Here is a 22,129-nt window from a genome sequence, read left to right as displayed (position 1 = left end):
ATGAGATTAAACTATAGTGTAATATACATTTAAGAATTTCATGAAGATAATATAAAATCCCAATTTAGTTGGATTTTTTACCAATATTTAAGGTTTATTTAGGTATATTTAAACAAAAAATCTTTTCTACTGTCTTTAAACCCTCCTTTTCATGTGATGATTCAAATAAGACAAACAGAATGCTAATTTACTTCCATTGCACTATCAGAATTTTCAGCGCAAAAAGGTTGTAACTTGAGATACAACCCTTTTGCACTGAAAATTAAGAGCAATTTGAGATACAACCTTTTGACAAATATTGATTTAACTTGTTAATTTTCAGAATCCATTTAAAATACTTACTGAGGATATGTATAACCACAAAACACATTGAAAATGTTAAAAATGTTATTTTGTGGAAAAAAGTGAGTTACAACCGTTTTGCGCTAAGCCCACGATTTATCCCTTAGATTTGTGTAATGGACTTGCCTTGCTTTTAATTAAGAACTGTTTCTACCAGAAATTCCAAAGTTAACCAAGGTCATAGAGTCTTTCTAGACTGACAATTTTCCAACTGGCCTAGACTCAATACTGGCAATTGGCTAATGATAAGTTTAATCAATTTTAGTTATCTATGTTGTAAAATTATTATAAATTTGACGTAAACATGATTCTGCATGTTTTATTTGAAACTAGTTGACATTAAATTTACCTCTCTCTTTTTTCATTTATTAAAATATTTCCTTTATTATTCATATGGTGTGATGTGGTCATATTTCATTTATTTTATGCCATATTTTCTAATTTTTAGTTACCATGACTACAACTGGTGACAAGATTTTAGACTCTGCCCTATCCAAGGTAAATAATTTACATATCTAATTAATTACATGTACTGGTATTTTTTTTGCCAGAATTTTTTTTCCATATTTGAAAATAAATGTCAAACCCTGATTTGGTTTGTTTATATCATCTAATGACTTCTGAATGTAAGTTGTGTTAAGTAATTTTACCGCATTTATATATACAAAATATTACCTGTATTAGTCTGTTTAAACTAATTACATATCATCGTGTGTCATTAAAATAATATTTCATACACTGTCACTTTAGGGATAAAACATGGAATAAAGGTGTTGTCAAGTACATTTATAATGCATACGCCTAACTTTTGTTGCCCTAAAAAATGAAGAAGTTATTAAGAGCAGTCTGTTGTCATAGTAACAAGGCAAAGAAATATTTACCTTTAGCACATAATCCCCTTGCACTGTAATGGTTAGTAATTAGAAATGATGGTGCAAAAACAATAATTTCTTTAATGAATATGCATAAAACTTATTACAAAGTGTCAGTCACTTCGATAGTGAATGTTTATTCAAGCCTTTCACTATAATATTTTCATGCCACTCTGATCAATATAATGGGAGGATGTATTTTTTTTGTCACAAAACTATGATCTTGAAGTTGACCCATACATAGAAGTCCTTCCAACTTTCACAGCTCCATGCACATTCATTAGCTCTACCCACCATACAAACTTAGAGGTCATTGGATCAAAGGTCAAAGTCACTAAGGTCAAGGCCACCAGGATCAAGGCCCCAAGAGGCATTGGGTTCATTCAAATATAGAGCTTGATTAAAAATGTGTACTTATCTGAAGCATGCAGCTTAAAAAGTAATATTCTATGGATTGAAGCTTAAACTTCTCTTCAATATGTTTCTGTATTCAATAAAATGTTACACGTCATCAAGTTTGAGATTTCAAGACATTTAATGATTATTATACTTTCTTTTTTCTTCACAGATTGGTGCTAAAGACCTGTTCACACGTGAGTTAGAGTTGGCCTTGGAGAATGGTGAGGTTGATTTTGTTGTCCACTCTCTGAAAGATTTGCCAACAAGAATAGCAGAAAACCTGGTGATAGGATGTGTGTATAAGTAAGTTTTCCATAGAATTGTAAAGAAGTTGTTCATAGATTTATGAAAAAATTATCAAGTGATTTTTTAAGTTGTTCTTACATTTATTTAATTGTTGCTAGATTTATAGTTTTCTTTGTATTTATAAGTAAATTTTCCATAGATTTATATATAAGTTGTCCATAGATTTATAAAATTTATATATAAGTCATTATTTTGAGTGAGTTGTCCTACCGTTTACTAGTAAGTTTTCCATAGATTATTAAATTAGATTATTAAAGATTTGTCCTTGGAATTATAAATGTATTTAAATGTAAGTTAACTGTTGATTTATAAATTACTTTTTCATAGATTTGCCCATATAATATTTTCAAAAGTATTAGAGTGATGTTCATATAATTTATTTTACATTTATAATACATGTTATTAGTTTCCCTGGAGCTTTTACATTACTTGTCTTTAGATTTATAAACAAATTGTCAAATGAATTTATAGTACTATATTGTCCTGCGAGTATGATTTATGAATAACTTGTCCACATATTTATGATTATGGTGACCTAGATGTTTGAAGTTTTTCCTTAGATACAGAATAAGTTATCCATAGATTTTTTTTTAAGTCATTAAAGGGACTCCACTGAGGTTTTTTGACATGAAGAGACTGAAATTAAGTTTTTCAATATCAATGTTTCATTGGATGTAGGTTTAGATAAATAACTGTATGCAAAATTGCAGATCATTAAATTTCTCACTCTGTTTTTCCAGAATAATTATTGAATTTTATTAAAATCATGATTTTTTCCCCCCAAAATTGAAAAGCTTTGCAATGCTTGAGACTGAGAATGACATAAAAATAAATCTTTCAATTTATTTCAGAATGCATTTCTAAAATATCTTTTGCATATCTTTCTTTTGAGTGTGCCAGCTGATCTATGAAAGAAATTCTAAATTTTCGAGTTCACACTGTTAGACCTCAGAAGAGTTCCTTTAATTAAAAAATAAGTTTTATAAATTATAGCCTATATTTGTATGTTATGAACTTTATAATTCTGAAGGAGATTATATTATGAAAAGGTCAGAGTGTAATGATTATGCTATATTTCATTTCTTTTGTTTAGTTTAATATGATTGATTTATTTGTTTAAACTTCAAACCAGTACAAATTATATGAACAGATATCATTCATAAAATCCAGACAGGAGTACACTGAAGTAGGGCTGTAAATGATAAAAGCAAATAATCCATATATTATATTAGTCTATATAAAATTTATAAATTGAAGATAAGTGCATAGCATACTTTCTTTGGGCACAGTTTTAAATAAAATAAAATTCTTGTAGAGCGGGTGCACTTTATGCCGAACATGCTCCTAATTCCGACCAAAATATTATAATTCATTTAATATTTCATGTTTAACACAATTCAAAAAATTGAAATCATTATTATAACGTCAATTTGTCTCTCTTTTTCTTCAATTTTTGGTTAGACATTTTATTTATTAGCAATTTTTTTACAATTTTTTACTAATATCATAAAATATTGAATATTGATGCTTTAGTCAAATTCTTTTGAAATCAATGATGTAGACAAACATAAAAATCATGTGTAAAGCCCCTGTACATGTTATAAGGTCGTATGAATGAATAACTGGCAGTGTTCGGAATTACATAATGAACTCACTGAATGTTCCAAATTCCGAACAAAACTTGAAAGAGAATGATTCACCCCATTGGACTCAATAACTACAGCAACTACTGTTGTTACAGCAGCTGTGACTCCTCCTACATCAATTGGTAAATTATCGCCGTCAGATATTGTAAACGAATCTGTGCTTGATGAAATACCTACAGCTTCAAATGATTTAGTCACCACTCCATCTAAGCCATTCACAGTCGTGTCTCTCTCAATGGAGCCGACTGCTACATCAACTGCCTCCATGTTTACTGTGACACCTAACATTACGACTGATTCTATTACAACACCATCGAAATCTTCGGATGGATGTGTTCCTAAAGCAACAGACGTATCTATGTCACCATTTAGCAAACATTTAATATTCCCAAAGACTGAAACAAAGAAACCAAAAGCACGTAAAATGATAATGCCAAAAGCAACAGGGGAAAAGTACAGATAATGGTTGAACGAAAAAAGAAGAAAAGAAAGAAAAGGAATTGAAAAAAAAAAAACAAGAACGATCGAGAGAACGATTACAAAATAAGCTCAAGAGAGCCAAAGAGTTGAAAGAAAAACAGATTGCACTCGAAAAGAAACGGAAGGATAGAGAAGAGGCGAAGAAAAAGCTGAGAGAACTGAAGGAGAAAAAGAAGCAAGAGACTAAACAGATCATAAAAGAAATTGAGGCATCCGATTCAGATGATGATATATTGCAGTAAGTCCTACAAGCTGTTTTAAGTGAAAAACACTTTATGAGGACTATATACAGTGCATAAATTGTTTCAGGCGCTGTTTTTAGTCCCCTACCGGTTTAACCGGAGGGGACTTTAGGTTTACCCTCCGTCCGTCTGTCCGTCTGTCTGTCTGTCTGTCCGTCTGTCTGTCCGTCTGTCTGTCTGTCTGTCAGTCCGTCAGTCCGTCCGTCCACAAAACTGGATCCCGCGATAACGCAAAAAGTACTGAAAATATTTTTATGAAACTTGATATATGGATAGATGGCAGTATGGAGATTATGCACGTCTTTTTTTTTTCTTCCTATGTTGAAAATTCTGGTTGCTATGGCAACAAATAGTCTGAAAATATGGCAAATTTAACACATAAACTGGATCCAGTGATAACTCAAAAAGTACTGAAAATATTTTTATGAAACTTGAAATATGGGTAGATGGCAGTCTGGAGATTATGCACATCTTTTTCTTTTCTTCCTATGTTGAAAATTCTGGTTGCTATGGCAACAAATAGCCTGAATTTCAAGATTTCTGATTTAAATTTTTCAGCTTTTTCACTATATGTTCTTTATTTCTTAAGGTGTTTACTTCAAACTTTAAATATAAGTTTCTGGTCATCAACCACATCATATGTGACAAGGTTTATAACTCTAGCACAAAAAATATCAGTATTACCTCCTTGAACTTAGATTTTTTAGGGGAAAAAATGTTGTCTTTTTTAAATAACTTCTTTATTTCCTAATGTATCTACTTCAAACTTCATATATATGTTTCTTATTATCACTCGACATTTTTGAGAAGGTTAAATACTCTAGCAAGACTATTTCCAGAATTATGTCCCCCTTTAACTTAGATTTTTTTCGAGAAACTGGTATTTTCACTCCAACTTCTTCATTCCTTATAGGATTTACTTTAAAATCCCACATCGTAATAATATGACAAGGTTGTATAAACATAATTTCCTTACTAAGCATGGAAACTTAACACATTACTGTGATATAGACAAACTTATTTTATTATGTTTTGTGGTTGATATTTTCAAATACAGACTTCATCCTCAAATTCATTATAAATGGCAATACACAGGAGTGTATGACAATTAAAGAACTTTTTGAGGGACCGGTAGGGGACTACTGTATTGCCCGCAATACTATCAAATGCTTGTTCTTATTTGTGTTGCCGATGAACTTACCGACTGCTCGGATGATCTTCCTTTTGAATGTAAATACTGTTAGTGTTAGTGCAACAACATATATTCTCTACATATAGAAGATTACTTGATGCAAACTGTAGTTATAATATTGTCGCTTAAAATATGTTTGAATATATTGTTTGAATCCTTTTTTTGGTTTTTGAAACTATATATTTTCCTTTTCGTTGACATTCAATACTTTTGTTGCAGAAATGAATATGTTTAATAAAATTAACATTTTAGAAATACTTTGATGATTGACAAAACTCTTTTCTAATGTAGATTTGTGCCAAAGTACGAAAATGGTGTGTATTTGTTTACTCAACATATTTATTTTAAAAAGTTCCTCATGTTCGGAATTAGGAACACCAATGTTCGGAATTACAATCATCATTCGGTATTAGGGGCAGTTGGTAGATCTTTTGATCGGACGATAACGCCTTTATTTGTATTCGTCAGGGTTCTAATACTGTATTATGCACTAACTTATAGGTTCTACTGAAGGTGGATTGAATCTCAGCACAATGTTCCGTTTTATATATTTTAATGTTAATCTTTCTTAGTGGAATACCACAAATAATATATAACATATACACAGGTTATCCTTATGTTAACAAATAGATATTAAAAAACAGTAACAAATATTTCTAGTGGAGAGCCACAACGTTATCACTTGGAAATCCAAAATCTAACTATCTAAATTTTTCTACATGTATCTTTACAACATTTCTAAATAGGAATTCGTTTTAAACTGACCAATAGAATTTTAACATTTTTGTGTCTTAAATAACAAAATGACCAATCAGGTTTCACTACAAAATATGGTAACATAGCAACATAGAATTTATAACAACAATCATCACCTGGACATTTTATCAGTCATAAGGTTTAACAACTTATTAAGTACAGACGACTAAATTGACATTATCACCTAAATATAATAAAACTTTTAGCACTGTTGATTGGACAAAGAGGAAAAGCCATATTTAATCTTCTGGTTACATAAATATTAATTTGACATCTGTTATTAAAACATATAATATTTGTAACTTAACATATTTGAAATTTCACACATTGTTCTGAAAATTTGACCTTTTAGAAAATGATTATATTTATAAATATTTTTGTTTAAAAGAAAATCATCATGCATATTTATTCATTTATTTTTTTAAAAGAATTTTATCATTTTTCTGCTGCACAACAACTGGCCAAAATTGTAGCATAATTACTAATCTATTTAAGAGTTGTCTCTCTTTAGTTTAAAGTGCTCATAATTCCGACCGAGATAAAACGCGGCTTAAGTGTTCGGTAATAGGTGCACCCGCTCTACATGACATTGTACAATAAATTTTTGTTGCAATAATTTGAAATGATTGTTGGTGATTTTCCATTAGAAATTATTATTTGGAGTCTTTCTTACCATTTCAACATTGATTTTCAATATTTTTTTTTTTTAAATTTTAAACTTAATAGTTCTAAGCAACTACTTATGTAATACCAAAGGTCTGCCTTTTTTATATTTCTTTTTATATCAAAATTAAGCTGAACACAACCTGTTATTTTCAAAAGTAGAAAAAATATTTTTGAATGGTTTTCATAAATTGCAGACGAGTGTATCCATTGCTATTTATATTTGTAGATAAAATTATGGTTTGTTATGGTATATATAAACTCCATGACTGCAATTACATGTACACCACTTTTCATCTATATTTCTAATTAATTTGGGGTTATTTTAAGATAATGGTGCAAATATTAATGGTGCAAATATGCCAAGGAAAATTGTACCAGGGTATAAACTCTTGATGTAATTCATAAACAAACCTTTTGAATTCCTGAGGTAAAATTTTCATGAGGTTAAACATTCACCAATTTCTGTTCTCATCTGTATTAAATTTATATGAAACTGAAACATTTTTTTCATGAAAATTTGTGACATTAACAGAACTTGATTGTTGGTGAAAATTTCTGATTTTGACTCTGGTTCATTAATGATATTTATTAACATTTATGTTATATTACAGGAGAGACAGTGAGTTTGATGCTGTAGTTATGCACCCTAAACATAAAGGAAAGAAATTAGCAGACCTTCCTGATGCAAGGTGATATATCTTTTATATTACTTTATCTTTTTAGTCCCCTACCAGTTTACCGGAGCCTCATATGTTACTCAATTCACTAGCCTCATAAGATACTTAGTTCACTAGCCTCATATGTTACTCAATTCACTAGCCTCATAAGTTACTCAGTTCACTAGCCTCATATGTTACTCAGTTCACTAGCCTCATATGTTACTCAATTCACTAGCCTCATAAGTTACTCAGTTCACTAGCCTCATATGTTACTCAATTCACTAGCTTCATAAGTTACTCAGTTCACTAGCCTCATATGTTACTCAGTTCACTAGCCTCATATGTTACTCAATTCACTAGCCTCATAAGTTACTCAGTTCACTAGCCTCATATGTTACTCATTTCACTAACTTCTTAAGTTACTCAGTTCACTAGCCTCATATGTTACTCAGTTCACTAGCCTCATATGTTACTCAGTTCACTAGCCTCATATGTTACTCAGTTCACTAGCCTCATATGTTACTCAATTCACTAGCCTCATAAGTTACTCAATTCACTAGCCTCATATGTTACTCAATTCACTAACTTCTTAAGTTACTCAGTTCACTAGCTTTATAAGTTACCCAGTTCACTAACTTCAGTTCACTAGCTTTATCATTTACCAATTTCACTAACTTCATAAGTTACTCCCATGAAAGAATCCAAAATCCCTAAGAGATTTCAATATCAAAATACAAAACTTTAGCTTCCAACAATATAGAGGCTGGTCAGGCTGCATGGATATGTAGGCATGCCTATACTGGTGGCAAATAATGATTACTATTGATTCAAACTGGTTAAAGGGTATAAAATATTTTTTATAACAAAAATTAATGAAATACTTTTATAGAATTCATTAACTGTAGTTTCTTGAGGATTCTAAAAAGAGTTGTTACATCGAGTGTCTCTATTAAGTATTATTAGAAACACATGAATATTGTATGTCAATAGAATAAAATGTTTCGAAAAAAAAAAATTATGTAGCTAGATGTACAGTTTAAATAGGGTTTTAACTGCTTAGCAAAGATTTTGTACAGGCACCCTTTGCTTTTAAGAAATATCTTTACATATTTCTTTTAACAGGCATATTGGAAGTTTGTTTTTTTCAAAATGCAAACAAATATTTGTATCAGACATAGCTTTATACTTTTTAAAGCTGCATGCCTCCAGATAATTCAAAATATTTCAATAATATCAAACTTGAGAAATATGTACTATGATTTAAGAAAAGTTAAATTATTCAAGATTCAAGTAATATTTTACATGCTATGTGCGGTTAATGACTGATTTTTTAGTATTTACAACTATATTTCTACTGCGTTACTAACATAGTAAGGGCTATTTATGCATATTTTGACCACTTTTTGGTCATTTAGGTAGATTCTTAGTGTCATTGATAATGTGTAAATTGCTTCCTTTTGGTTATTTCACAATATTATACATTTAAATACGTTTTCAAAATTTTCATGAAAATTAGTGTGAACCTGGAGGCGTGCTGCTTTAATGGTTTATGGTATGGCATTTTACAATATTGATATTATGTATATTTTTTCAGTGTTATTGGTACAAGTTCCCTGAGAAGAGCAGCACAGCTACAAAGAAAATTTCCAACTTTTAAATTTGAAAGTATTGTATCCTTTTTGAAACGTCGAGCTTCTGTCAGTGAAAGTTTGGAAGTGTTTACTCCTTGATTTTGGCTTGTGACTTCTTAATTGTAATTCTTTTTCTTCTTTACCTATATAATGCGTTAAACAAACTTATGAAATTAAATAGTTTATGATTTTTAACTCTGCAGGTACATGTAGTTAAGTCATTTATAAAACAATGAATGTACATTTAATTGAATCCTATTTGTAATACTCGAAGTTTGTAACGTCTCTTTTCATTGGCTAATCGTGATGTTTATATACTTTTATATATACGGCTGCTGTCAATTCATGAAGAAATCTCACTTTTTTTCTCTAAAAAAGCAAGTTTGCAGTATTATAAATTTGTTATAAATATTCCTGACAGGTTATATGGCTGTATTTAAATGGTTATTTGCAATATAACCTGAGCTGCATTAAAACAACCATTTATATCATGGGGCCATATAACCTGTCAAAATCTTGATAACTAATAATATAATAAATCCTTAACAATGTTTTAAGAGAGGTAACTTGAATACCCGATTCAAGAAACTGGACGAGGACACCAAGTATGATGCCATCGTACTGGCGGAGGCTGGTCTACGTAGAATGGGCTGGGATGACAGGATTGCACAGGTTGGACAATTCTCTGAATACAAGCAGCAATAATGATTTGTCACAAATACACATGTGTACTCAGGCTAGTCTGACCAGACTCAAAACTGTTGCCTGCTTTATTTTAGCAGCATTTTGGTATTGAAATCCCTTGGTTTTATAGTGGACTGTTTCAAATTCAAAGGAGGGCTTGTCAATTATATGAATTAAGTGTAGTTATAGGTTAAGCAGTGTTAACTATGTTCAATAGTACATTTTAATTAACAAGACAAAAAGGAAATATGATGCCAGACATACTTTATCAATATAATCTCTTGTATACAACAACTTTTACAACAAATGAAAGAGCTAATTAATTTATGATGATTATAAAGGATGGGACAGCTTTATAATCTTTATATTTTTAACAGCATTCTATTAATTTTTATCTTATTATGCCCCCAATTCAAAGATAAGACGGTACCGTATAAGTACTTTTTTCTGCGGGAACTTTATTTCTGCTATTTCTGCGGTTCGTCATGACACCGCAGATTTAAAAAACGCAGAAAATTAAGCCTTCCACTATGAATATTTCAACAACAGTTATTGTATAATTTCAGTACCATGTATCGTTATCGGCTTTTGTAGAGATTATAAATTAAACGGTAATGGGATTTTTATGCATCCATTGTGAATTAAAGATTAAAAAAAACCCGTTACTTTGCTTGTTCTTTTTATGTAAATAAATAATGTTTGTATGATTTTCGCTCACCCTAGGCTTGATTTTTGGCAAATAGTTTTTTTAAAAGCTATAATTATAGTTTGTGGGGTGTATTGTATTGCTGTAGTTGAAAGTAACATTTATATTGATGCAATCAAATACTTAATTGTGTCCGATTTATATTGTTTTTAATGCCGCTATTTTAATTTTCTCATTTTGAAATATATTTAACGATATATATATATCAAAATGACATTTGTTTGTTATTGTCATTAAAACGACCTTTGTTTGTTATTGTCATTAAAACCTGCAATGAACAAAATAGTTTGTGTTTGTACAATATCTTGTGTCTTATAATGTGCGATTACACCATTGTTTATTTTTCACACTTCGAATTTATACACATACAGTATAAAAATTATTGTCATTTCATATTGTTGGTTTTCTTTTCTTTATTAAAGTGTATATACCAAAACTTGATGGTTACAATGAGATACATTATAAGTCATCTGTATATTAACCGGAAGTAATTTGACATCAACAAATATTTAATTATTGTCTGTTTTTATTGGTTAATAATGTACTAATATCTTTAAAACGCAGAAATAAAACGCATCAGTGCGTGAAGGATGACACCGCAGAAATAAAATACGCAGGAATTTAGAACCCCTTATTTTACCAAACATCGCAGAATATTAAGCCCGCAGAAATTAGTACTTATACGATATATTGCTTTGCATTTGTCTGTCTGTCGGTTCGTAGAACAAATGGTTTCCGAGTGATAACTAAAGAACCCTTAGGCCTAGGAACTTCAAACTTGGTATGGTGATTGGTCATGACCAGTAGATGACTCCTATTTATTTTGGGGTCAAAGGTCAAGGTGACATTGACCTTGTAAATAAAAACTGTTTCCTATCAATAACTAAAGAACCCTTACGCCTAGGAACTTCAAACTTGGTATGGTGATTGGTCATGACCATTAGATGACCCCTATTGATTTTGGGGTCAAAGGTCAAGGTCACATTGACCTTGTAAGTAAAAACGGTTCCCAATCAATAACTTAAGAACCCTTAGGCTTAGGAACTTCATACTTGGTATAGTGATTGGTCATGACCAGCAGATGACCCCTAAAGATTTTGGCGTCAAAGGTCAAGGTCACATTGACCTTGTAAGTAAAAACAGTTTCCGATCAATAGCTTAAGAACCCTTAGGCCTAGGAACTTCAAACTTGGTATGGTGATTGGTCATGACCAGCAGATGACCCCTATTGATTTTGTGGTCAAGGGGTCAAAGGTCAAGGTCACATTGACCTGTAAGTAAAAACAGTTTCCGATCAATAACTAAAGAACCCTTAGGCCTAGGAACTTCAAACTTGGTATGATGATTGATCATGACCAGCAGATGACCCCTATTGATTTTGGGGTCAAAGGTCAAGATCACATTGTCCTTGTAAGTAAAAATGGTTTCCGATCAATAACCTTCACCACCAATTTGACACTAGACTCAACTGCATTGATAGATTCCTACTCTGATCTTTTATTTGAATAACAATAGATTAAACAATACTCTAATAATAAGAATAAGATAGGTCAGTGATCTATGCATAATGGCAATCTTCATTTGTATAGAAACAAAAAAAATCTGTTCCTTCATTACTATTTAGTGTTGTATTAATGCGGTGGCATAGCATTTTTCACAAAAGCAATCTTGCATTATAAAAATTCATCACTATAATCCTTTTGCAATTTAAAAAAATATGAAATGAAATTATATATATAATATTTTTCAAGTCTTTTCTGCAGGCTATTCAGATAGAAACAGATTTATTCCAGTGTTAAATCATACACTTTAATGTTACCATTGTGCACATACAATCTGTTTTTATCCTGGCAGTATGCCACACCTTCTGGTCCATATATTCCTTGTTCTATATCCAGTAGAATCTTCACCTTGGTCAGGTCAGATGATAATTGATGTATATTGTTTGACAAATGTCCACATACAAACACTGCTCCAGACCTATCAACAGTCACTTGATATGGCAAATTCAGCTGGTCATCATTGTAAATGGCCTTGACTTTCCCATCAAAGGTTAAACCTAACACACAGTTTTTCCTCAAGTCAGATACATATATAACTGTGTTGTCTGCACTGATAGTTAAGTGATAAGGATCAGAAAACAGACGATTCTCATGCTGATCTTTATCAAATATTTTCAATACTTTACCAGACATGTCTAATATCTTCACTGTTGCTAGTTTATCTGTGTATGATACTATAAGCTTGTTGTTACTATAGGCAACACCACGACAACATTCTCCTATTTTTATATCTTCAGTGTTGGTCACTGTCATAGACTTGGAGAATGTTATCAGTCTTATAATTCCAAGTTCAGGAAATGTGATAACAGCTTTGTAATTGTCAACTTTAGCAACAGCCCAAGGTCCTGGTGGCAGGTCTATTGTATCATATGATGAAGTGCTGACTGACATATCCTTGAATATAATTAGTTTTGAATGTGCCTTGTTACATAAAAGAAGGCAGTCTCTTTTAAACAAGCATAAAGATGGCACAAAGTCATTTGTGAATTTAATATCTGTGTGATTAATTGCAGTTCTTTGTACTTCAGATTTATGTATTTCTTGATAGGTGAAAAATTTGCCACAGTCTTGTAAATTGGTTATATTTTGTTCAAAAGCTTTGCATTCAACTTTGTAATAATGAATGGAATTGTTTTTACATTGTTTATCTGCATCTGGTTTTAAATGATCAATGATTTCCTGCCCTTTCTTCAGGGCAACAAACATTTGACATCTTTGATCTATACCTTGATGATGCACCAACTCTGTTGATATACTGTTTAGTTTTGTTTTCATTTTTGAGGTTTCTTCAATGATTGTCTGCAAAATTTTCTTGTCATTCTTTTTTATGATTTCAATTTTCCTCTTAATTTCATTTTGCTCATCATTTAATAACTTTTCTAATTTTCATTGATTTTCTTGTAATTTGTCAATTTGTTCGTTTTTCTTTTCTTTGAGTTTTTGTAAGGTTTCTTAATTTTTTTTCTCAAAGTTTTGAATTATATCTGTCTGATGTTTTTCAAACACCGACATTATTTCTTTCTTTTTTTTCTTGACTGTATCTCTAATATCTTTGTTTCTTGTGAAGCAACATATTTCATGTTTATGTTCACATGTTTTTCTGTAATTTCCAAATCTTTCATTAACATATCAAGATTTTCAGTGAGTTCTTTAATTTCTTGGCTGTTTTCAATCCCTGGAACAAGGGCTGGCAAATGATTGACCATACTACAGGTCCCATGGTCTAGAGTCTTGCATTCATAACAGGCAAATTTCTTACAAGCTTGACAATAGAACTTGACTAATTCATCTTGATGGACAAAACATTTCTCAAGACAGAAATCCTGTGGCATGTTATTCTTATTCTTTATAGTATGAGAGACCATATATCTTTTATGAAATTTAAGGCAAGTACCACACAAGTACTCAAAACATTCCTCACAAAATCCCTCAGCAGGAACATATTGCTTGTCATGTTTATCACAATGTTCACAGAACATTTCCTGAACTTCATCAGAGTCCTGTGTAAATGAAGCACTGAAGTCTATCCTTGAATGTGCCATGATTTTTTTTTCTCTAAAACATGAATTAACGTTCTAGACTGTCTATCACAAAGTTGTGTTTAAAATTGTTCAAAAGAGGAAGTATAAATCTTTACATTGACAGATTTATTATTCTTGTTTAAAATGAGATTATAAATGCCTGTGAAAATATTAAGCATCTGATTTAAAGCTGCATGCCTCCAGATGAGCCAAAATAGTTCAAGAAAATCAATATTGATAAAAATGTACTATATTTTAAGAAAGGTAAAAACATTCAAGATCCAAGTTATATTTAAATGTTATGTGGGGTTAAAGACTGCTTTTTGTGGGGGCATTTAGATTTACCATTGTCCGTCCAATCTCTTTTGTGTCGCTTATAGCTCAAAATGTATTTGACCTAGAGTCTTGAAACTTTACAGAAATGTTGATCAGCATGTGTAGTTGTGCACCAGGGTATTTTTGTGTGGATTTATTTAGTAGGTTTAGAGTTATTGCCCTTGACTTAGTAAAAATTTACAATTTTCAACTTGTGTCGCACATATCTCAAAAGTATTTGACCTAGAGTCATGAAACTTAAAGGAATATTGCTCAGCATGTGTAGTTGTGCACCTGGGGTTTCGCTTGTGGATTTATTCTGTTTTGTCAGATTTATTTCCCTTGACTTAGTTGTGAAAATTTGCAAATTCAATTTGTGTCATGTGTAGCTCAAAAGAAGTTAACCTAAAGTCACGAAACTGGTCAGCATGTGTATTTATGCACCTAGGGTTTCGTTTGTCGATTAATCAAGTAATTGTAAAGTTATTGCCCTTGACTTAGTAAAAACCATTCCATTATGTTGTGTTTTTTGTTCCTTGAGCGCTTGAGTTTGAATCCACCAACTTAACAGGAATAATGATCAACATCACTGTGAAGCTATGCAACTGGGATTTTGCATGAGAATTTTTTTTTCAGTTTTGTTAGAGTTATTGCCCTTGACTTAGTATAAATTTGCAATTTTCAACTTGTTCATGCATAAATAAAAAAATATTTGACCTGTAGGTCTGAAAGTTTACAAGAATGTTGGTCAGTCATGTACTTAGCCACCTTTGGGTTTGCTTGTGGATTTATTCAGTATTTGTAAAGTTCTCGCCCTTTACTTAGTAAAAGATTTTTAGTTTTCAACTTGTGGCACATGTAGCCCAAAAAATATTTGACCTAGAGTCATAAAATTGACAAAACATTGGAGTGTGGGAGCACCCGTGTCCTATGGACACATTTCTAGTTAAATTTCATATTTTGTATTTATGCACTTGTAAAAGCATTTAAATGATATACAATGTATCAAATTAAAGACGTTTTCGCGAGTTTTCATATACATGTAGACATATAGGCAAAATTAAAACTGTTCAATAGAATTTCATTAAACTTGGCATGTTGTTTAGAATTAATCATAGAAACATTTTAAAGCGAAAAAAAATTTGTGGTCACTGTTTATATATTTTTATGTTATCTGCCCTTGAATAAGAATTGTTTACTTATTTGAGGTCCGTAAGTAAGAATAGATATCTTACTTGCCAAACCAGTATCTATATATCTTAAACATATACTTCTGTTCTTGAAATTGCTAGGTAGGTCTCCCTCAAGTATCATGTGACACACTTTATGTAAGGATATTTTGATATCTGAAGTAGCATGTTTTGATTTACTAATTGTTGTTTATTGCCACGGTGTTAATCCATCAGAGTGTATGTATGCAGTAAGTCAAGGTGCACGATGCAGATGGAAGCGAGTGTCGCAACAGGTGATGAGAAAACACTCACACTATTGTCTTCTATACATGACCAAGATACAGCCGTGAGTTGTATAGCTGAACGGGCATTCCTGAAACAACTGGATTTTTGCCTTAGCCTTAAATTTAATTTTTAAAAAATTTAATTTTCCCCTTTTTTGAATCACTTTCCAAAAGTCTTTTTTCTTTTTTCCCTTTTGCTTTTTGTTTTAAAAAAAAAACCCGAAAATTAAAATTTTCCCCCCTTAAATAAAATTTTTTACCGCTTCAAAAAAAAAACCAAAAATTGGGGGTTTAAAAAACCTTTTTTGTTTTAAAGTTACAAAACCCGGATTTGTTTTTCGGAAACCCTTTTGCTTTGTTGTTAAAATTTTTAAAATAAGTAAAAAAGGAGTTTTGAAAAGCATGGTTTAAGGGACTGCCCCAAAAATTTTGGCGGCTTTCTTGGACCCATCCCCTTTCCCCAAAAACCCAAATTTTGGGTTGGTTTTAAAAAGGGGGAACGGGGGCCTTCAAAAATTTGTTTAAAAAAAAAACTTTTGGAAAACCAAGCTTTTTTAATTATGACTGAATTTTACAGGAAGGAGGATGTAGTGTACCAGTATGTGTTCATTCCACTCTCACTGACTCCCAGGTAAATAACTTATTTGACATCTTACAAAATGTTTGACTGTGTGTATATGCGTGTTTGTGTGTGGTTTGTTTAACCTTCGCCACAAGAAAATACAATATGGACGAGCATAACGATTCATTTATAACCTTAGGACAAGGAGAGGTTTCTTTTGTTAATTAAAAAATTTAGAATTTTGAACATGGGGTTTTGATTATTTTGCATACAATATATCACAGTTTTTCTCTATGTAAAAAATCAGTTTTGGGGAAATTGGGGGGATTCCCCCTTCTGGGGTTTCGGGCCATAATTTTGGGCCCTTTCGGGTAAAAAAAGTACAAAAATGATTTATCTCCTTTTAAAAGCCCCGGGGGTTTTACTTTTCCCAAAAGGAGAGGTGGGGGGGCGGTTTTAAAAAAAAAGTTACATAAAAGGGGTTTTTTAAAGGAAAAACAGACCCCGAAAAGGGTCTGAAATTTTGCGCGCTTTTTTGGGATTGACGACATAAAAATTTTTTTTTTTAAAAAATAAAAAATTTCTTTTTTTTTTAAAAAAAGGTTAATTTTTTAACTTTTAATTTTTTTGGTAAATTTTTTTGAGAAAACACAAAAGGGGGTGTATTCAGAAAATGGGTTTGGTCCCCCAAGTGCTTTTAATTTTGTTTTGTTTCGGGGGAACCGAAAAAGAAAAAGGAAAGGAATGTTTTAAAATTGTTTTTTTGTTTTTTTTGGCTCTTCACGGGGAGGAATGTTTTGTTTTTTTCCCTAAACTTTTTTTCCGGTAAAAATTTGGGGGAAAAAAAGTAGTTTTTTGTCCCCAAAAATCTTTAAAGGGAATCTGGGGTTTAAATTGCATTTAAATTTATTGATCACAGGGAAAAAAATTGTTTGGTTTTTTAGGGTACCTTTGTTCCGGGGGGTTTTTTATGATCCTTTTTTCCCGTCGGGTCTTATTTTCCTTTTTAAAAATGAAAAAAAAAAGAGTTAACTACAGTTGTTGGGGGTCCCCACTACATGTACACATTTACAATTAAATTTAAAAGTAACTGCATTTAAAATTCAGAGGTCACACAAACCTTTTGAATTTTTTGGATTAAACTGTACATGTATAGCCCTTGATTTTTTACCGTCAAGTTTATTTCCCAAAATAAAAAAAATTAAAATCCCGACCTTTTGTATTTTTTTTCATTTTTTAGTTTTTTAAGGAAATGGTTTAAATAAGTTTAAATTGATAATTCAATTTCAGTTTTCTACCAATGGGGTCACCTTCCCGCTATTGAAACAGGAGCTTTTAGACCTGTCATTTTGTGAACAGCAGAGAATGCTGGTTTGGGACCTTAAAAAACCGTCCCCTTTAAGCAAAAAGAGGCAGCTACCATTCAAAAGGGAAAGTTTAAAAAAGCAGACGGCAAAGGTGTAATTGGGGGAAAAAAGAAAAAAAAGGAAAAGGAGAAGCACCCCTAAAAATTTCAAAAAAAGTTCTGGCCCCTTTTTTAGTTTTTTTTAATTTTTAATTTTTATTTAAAAAAAGGGTGCTAATAAAAAATATGGAGAAAAAGATTTTTTTTTTTTTTATTTTTACCTAAAAATAATGTTGGTCAATAATGTAAGTCAAATCAGTAATTTTTTTTAAAAAATTTTTTGAAAATTTTTATAGATATTTTTGGTAATCTAAGTTTGAAAAAAATCTATTCTGAGATACTTGTTTTGTTCTTTTAAAACAAATAAAAAAGTTCAATTTTTTGGGCCCAAAAGAAAAAAAATTTGTTTTGAAAAACCCCGTTTAATTTAGTAAAATGATATAAAAAATATTTTTTTCATAAAATTTTCAAAAATTGAACCCTACAAGTTTGTTAATTTTTTTAATTAAACCCTGAATTCATACCATAGATTTCAGTGGTTTAAATTTTAAAATTCCCGGGGAAATTCTTAAAAAACTGGAAACTTTTTCAATCCGAAAATTTTTTTAGGGTCCCCAAATTTCTCCTTCTGTTTTTTATGTAATAAAAAACCTTTGAACTTCTGGATTCCAAACAAATTTTTTTGTTAAAATTTGGCTTTTTATCAATTCAAAATTTTTTTCCAAAATTTTCCCCGGAAAAATTTAAAAAGGTGTAAGGGAAAAATTAAATTTAGATTGGAAAAACCCTTTAAAACAGATCTTTCCCAAATTTTAGAAAAACCCTTTATCTTGGCACTTTTACAATCATAAATTGTCAAACCATGGGCAAACCCCTTGATTAAAGTGTGAAAAAAACAAAAAAAGAGAAATAAAATTGTGATAAAAAAAAATAAAGGTTTTTAATAGTGGTAAACATGAAATTTTTAAAGCTTTTGTATCAACTTATTTAGTTTAAAGTGATAAAGAAATTTTTAAAAAGCAAATTTGTTTTAATTTTTTAAAAAATCTCTTAATTTTGCCAAATTTTAAAGAATTTAAAAAAGCCCTTTTCCTTTTTTTTTCAGTATGTCAAACTTGGTGTTTAATTTTTAACATAATGTTTCACTTGTTCGAATTTAAATTTCCCAAAATTTTGAATTCCGGAAACTTTCAAATTCCGAACTTTTTGGCTAGTCCCATAGGTGTTCGGTTTTGAGAAGTAACACTGTATATCAATAATTATTTATAACTCTTAATTGAATTAGGGGGCATACCCAATTTGGGAAAATAGTTTCCCCAACCAAAGTCATTGGGTTTGTCCCCCCGTTTTAAATGGCAAGGCAAATTTTGGCCCTTTTTTTTATAACTTGAATTTGATTATTCATTTTAGTCCCCCAAACCTTTTTTCTTTTTTTTTAAAATTTTTTCATCAAAAAATTTAAATTTTTTCATGCAAAAATGGCTTTTGATGTTTTAAAGCTTTTTAAAAAAAGTTTTATATTTATAAATACCTTTTCAGAAAAAGATATACTCTTAAAAACGTTTTACAAGATCATTAAAATTTAACAAGATTTAAGGGTACAAAACTTAAGTTTAATTTTTTATTTGAAAAAGATTTTTTTTTAAAGAAAACGTCAAATAATGTACTTAATTTTTAATCACAAACTTCAAAAATTTTTAAAAGATTACAAATAAACAAGTTTAAAACCAACTTAAAAGGTATAAAGATTTTCTTTTTTAATTTGATTTTTTTTTAACCCCTTTACCAATTTACACAGAAAAAAGCCCAAGGTGATTTAATATATGTCAATTTACTTAAAAATATTTATTCCTTAAAATTTTGGGCTTTTTTTGGAAATGCAATTTTTTCTCATTTTTTTAAATTTTAAAAAGTTTTTAGATTTTTATTCTCAACCCTATTAAACAGCTTTTCAAATTTTATTTTTTTTGATCTGGTTCATTTTGTAACTTTGTTTTATTCATTAAAAAATAAAAATTTATTTCTTTGTTTTCCCAAAACAAAAGTTTTTTTTTTAATTTATTTTGCAGTTTCCCTGCAATTTGTTTTTTGGTTTTACTAAATATTTTTGATGTTTTAAATCTTGTTGGAAATTTAAATTTGGGACTAAATGAGGGGCCATGTACACCCAAAATTGACTTTTTTTTCAAAATTTTTTCCCAAGGGATTCAGAAAAATGACAATTACTAATTTTAAATTAAAATTTTTTGGGGAAATTTTTTGGGAAAAAGTCTGAGAGACTTTACAAAAAAGTTTTTTTAACTCTGGGGAATGAGTTTTTAATGAAAGCATTTTAAAATAATGTTTGTTCCCAACTTTTGGGAAAGAAAAAAACACTCATTATTTTTTGTAAAAAATTTTTTTTTAATTTTTGACAGAAAATTGTAAGAACTATAACTCATTGAAACCCCCGTGAATCTTTTCCCTTTTAAACCATCTAGCAAAATGAAACAATGATAGCACTGAAAACAATATCGGCTTCTCTCCATGGGGTTTTTAATCCCCCCGGCCAACAATCCTTAGATTACTAGTCTGGGCATTTAACAAATAAGTCATCCCCACCCCTCAAAACCCCTTTTTCTTCTAAAACAAGATTTAAAACAAAGGGCCCACCTGCATGAGGGGGGTTTCTTTTTTAGAATTTTTTCCATTTTTCCCTTTAAACCCCCAAGCACTAATGTACAGGGTTCATTAGGTTTAAGGTTAATGTCTCTGTTTATACATAACCCTTCTCCTTTTTTTTTACTGATATTTGTTTAATTATGAGTATTTTTTGCATTCCCGTTGATGTTTTCATATGTTGTCATAAAAAAGCTAAAATAATTTTTTTGAAATCACATTTTAAATAAAATTTTCTTTCACTTTTTAATATTAAGTGTTTATTTATTATTAGGAAATTTGGGGATTTTACATTGCTTTTTTGTATATAATGAAATTTTTTTTCCCCTTGGAAAAAAAGGAGACTTTCTTGTGCATCCCTTTTTGTCGATATTTTTTAAAAAAACAGATTTGTAATGCTTTCCAAAATGAAAATGGCTATCTAGTTAACTGGTATCTAAATACATTTTTGTAATTTATATTACTTGTGTTAAACTGAATTTAGTGCCCTTTAAATTTCAATGCAAATTTTTGGTTTGGGATGAAACCCCACTTATGCCGTTTAAAATATGAATAAAAAAATAATGGGTTTGGGCCAAATTTTTAAAATGTTATATTATAAAAAACAGTGAAGGTAATTGCAAAACCAAAAACTAGTTTCCCTGTTAGATCGTTTTCTTAGTGAAGTATCAAAAGGGTTAAATCCTTTTTAGATTTAATAGGAGTTAATCTAAATTTCTGGCACCAAGGTTTACGAATTATGTTTTTAATTTTTTTAAAACAGAGTAAATTTTTTATATGAATAAGAAATAAAATTATTTTCTAACACTGTTTTTCCCGCCCTTGTTTAATTAAACTTTTACTTTTTTATGGGCATTTATACAGAAAAAAAATTGTCACAATAATAAAGGGTTTTGGGCTAAAAGTTTTTCTAAAATTATCCCCCTTTCCTGAAAATATCCGCCCATAAAAATTGTTTGTTTTTAAACCCAAAATTTTTTTTCATTTTTGCATGTTTTTCTGATTCATTGTTCTTTAAAAGGTAAATTTTATTTATTTTATATGGGAAAGTTTTGGATCATTGCTGGGGGTTACAGCAGGGGGTAAAGCAAAAAACCCGCCCCTTTTGACAAATATATTCACACGGTGAGCGCTGAGCATATTGTCATGAAAACAAATTAAAATAACAAGTTACTATGAAAAAACTAAAAGAATAGGAAAGATACAACGGAAATAAACTAAAAGAATAGAATATGGGAAATTATCATGGCAATAAAATACTAGTAGAGCATAAGAAAGTTGTCACAGAGCAATCCAGGGGTAGAATATATAAACGTTGTAAGATAATAAATAAAAAAGTTGAAAAAAAGGGAAAAAACCCAAAAAGGATTTGAGCCTGGGGGAAAATTTTCAAGATAGGGAAAATTTTTCACAGAAAAGGGGGTTTTAAAAAAAGGTTTTTGACTAACAAAAATAGAAAAAAGGGTAAAAAAAACAAAGAAAAGCATTGCTTAAAAAAAAAAAAAAAAAATAAAGAAAAAAGTATGGAAACATTACTATTAGAACAAATTAAAAGGGGTTTGAATTTTA

General features: G+C 30.3%; 3 protein-coding genes across 3 annotated transcripts; 1 reads left to right on the top strand and 2 right to left on the bottom strand.

Annotated features, from left to right (window-relative positions):
- Positions 1-748: 748 nt before the first annotated feature.
- LOC132715580 (porphobilinogen deaminase-like) lies at positions 749-9,896 on the top strand. Its single transcript, XM_060698591.1, has 5 exons — positions 749-840; positions 1,783-1,916; positions 7,513-7,590; positions 9,155-9,230; positions 9,750-9,896. The coding sequence occupies exons 1-5, from the start codon at positions 796-798 to the stop codon at positions 9,894-9,896; spliced, it is 480 nt and encodes a 159-aa protein (XP_060554574.1). The 5' UTR covers positions 749-795.
- Positions 9,897-12,365: 2,469 nt separating this feature from the next.
- LOC132715579 (uncharacterized) lies at positions 12,366-13,418 on the bottom strand. The gene has a single exon (XM_060698590.1). It carries the CDS (start codon positions 13,416-13,418, stop codon positions 12,366-12,368), a length of 1,053 nt encoding a protein of 350 aa, XP_060554573.1.
- A 236-nt stretch (positions 13,419-13,654) lies between these two features.
- On the bottom strand, positions 13,655-14,185 carry LOC132715578 (E3 ubiquitin-protein ligase TRIM33-like). Its single transcript, XM_060698588.1, has one exon. The coding sequence runs from the start codon at positions 14,183-14,185 to the stop codon at positions 13,655-13,657; it is 531 nt and encodes a 176-aa protein (XP_060554571.1).
- Between the last annotated feature and the right edge of the window lie 7,944 nt (positions 14,186-22,129).

This window comes from Ruditapes philippinarum, unplaced genomic scaffold, assembly GCF_026571515.1.
Source record: "Ruditapes philippinarum isolate M1 unplaced genomic scaffold, ASM2657151v2 ctg15285_1_1_1_1, whole genome shotgun sequence".
NCBI lineage: Eukaryota > Metazoa > Mollusca > Bivalvia > Venerida > Veneridae > Ruditapes > Ruditapes philippinarum.
This window is presented reverse-complemented; position numbering and strand designations above follow the sequence as displayed.

Excerpts from the sequence above, each read along its gene's own strand:
- LOC132715580 (XM_060698591.1), top strand. The coding sequence starts at position 796 with ATGACTACAACTGGTGACAAGATTTTAGACTCTGCCCTATCCAAG. Across the intron at positions 7,591-9,154 it reads GCAGACCTTCCTGATGCAAG|TGTTATTGGTACAAGTTCCC; the intron begins GTGATATATCTT and ends ATATTTTTTCAG. Across the intron at positions 9,231-9,749 it reads CTTTTAAATTTGAAAGTATT|AGAGGTAACTTGAATACCCG; the intron begins GTATCCTTTTTG and ends CAATGTTTTAAG.
- LOC132715579 (XM_060698590.1), bottom strand. The coding sequence starts at position 13,418 with ATGAAAACAAAACTAAACAGTATATCAACAGAGTTGGTGCATCATCAA.
- LOC132715578 (XM_060698588.1), bottom strand. The coding sequence starts at position 14,185 with ATGGCACATTCAAGGATAGACTTCAGTGCTTCATTTACACAGGACTCT.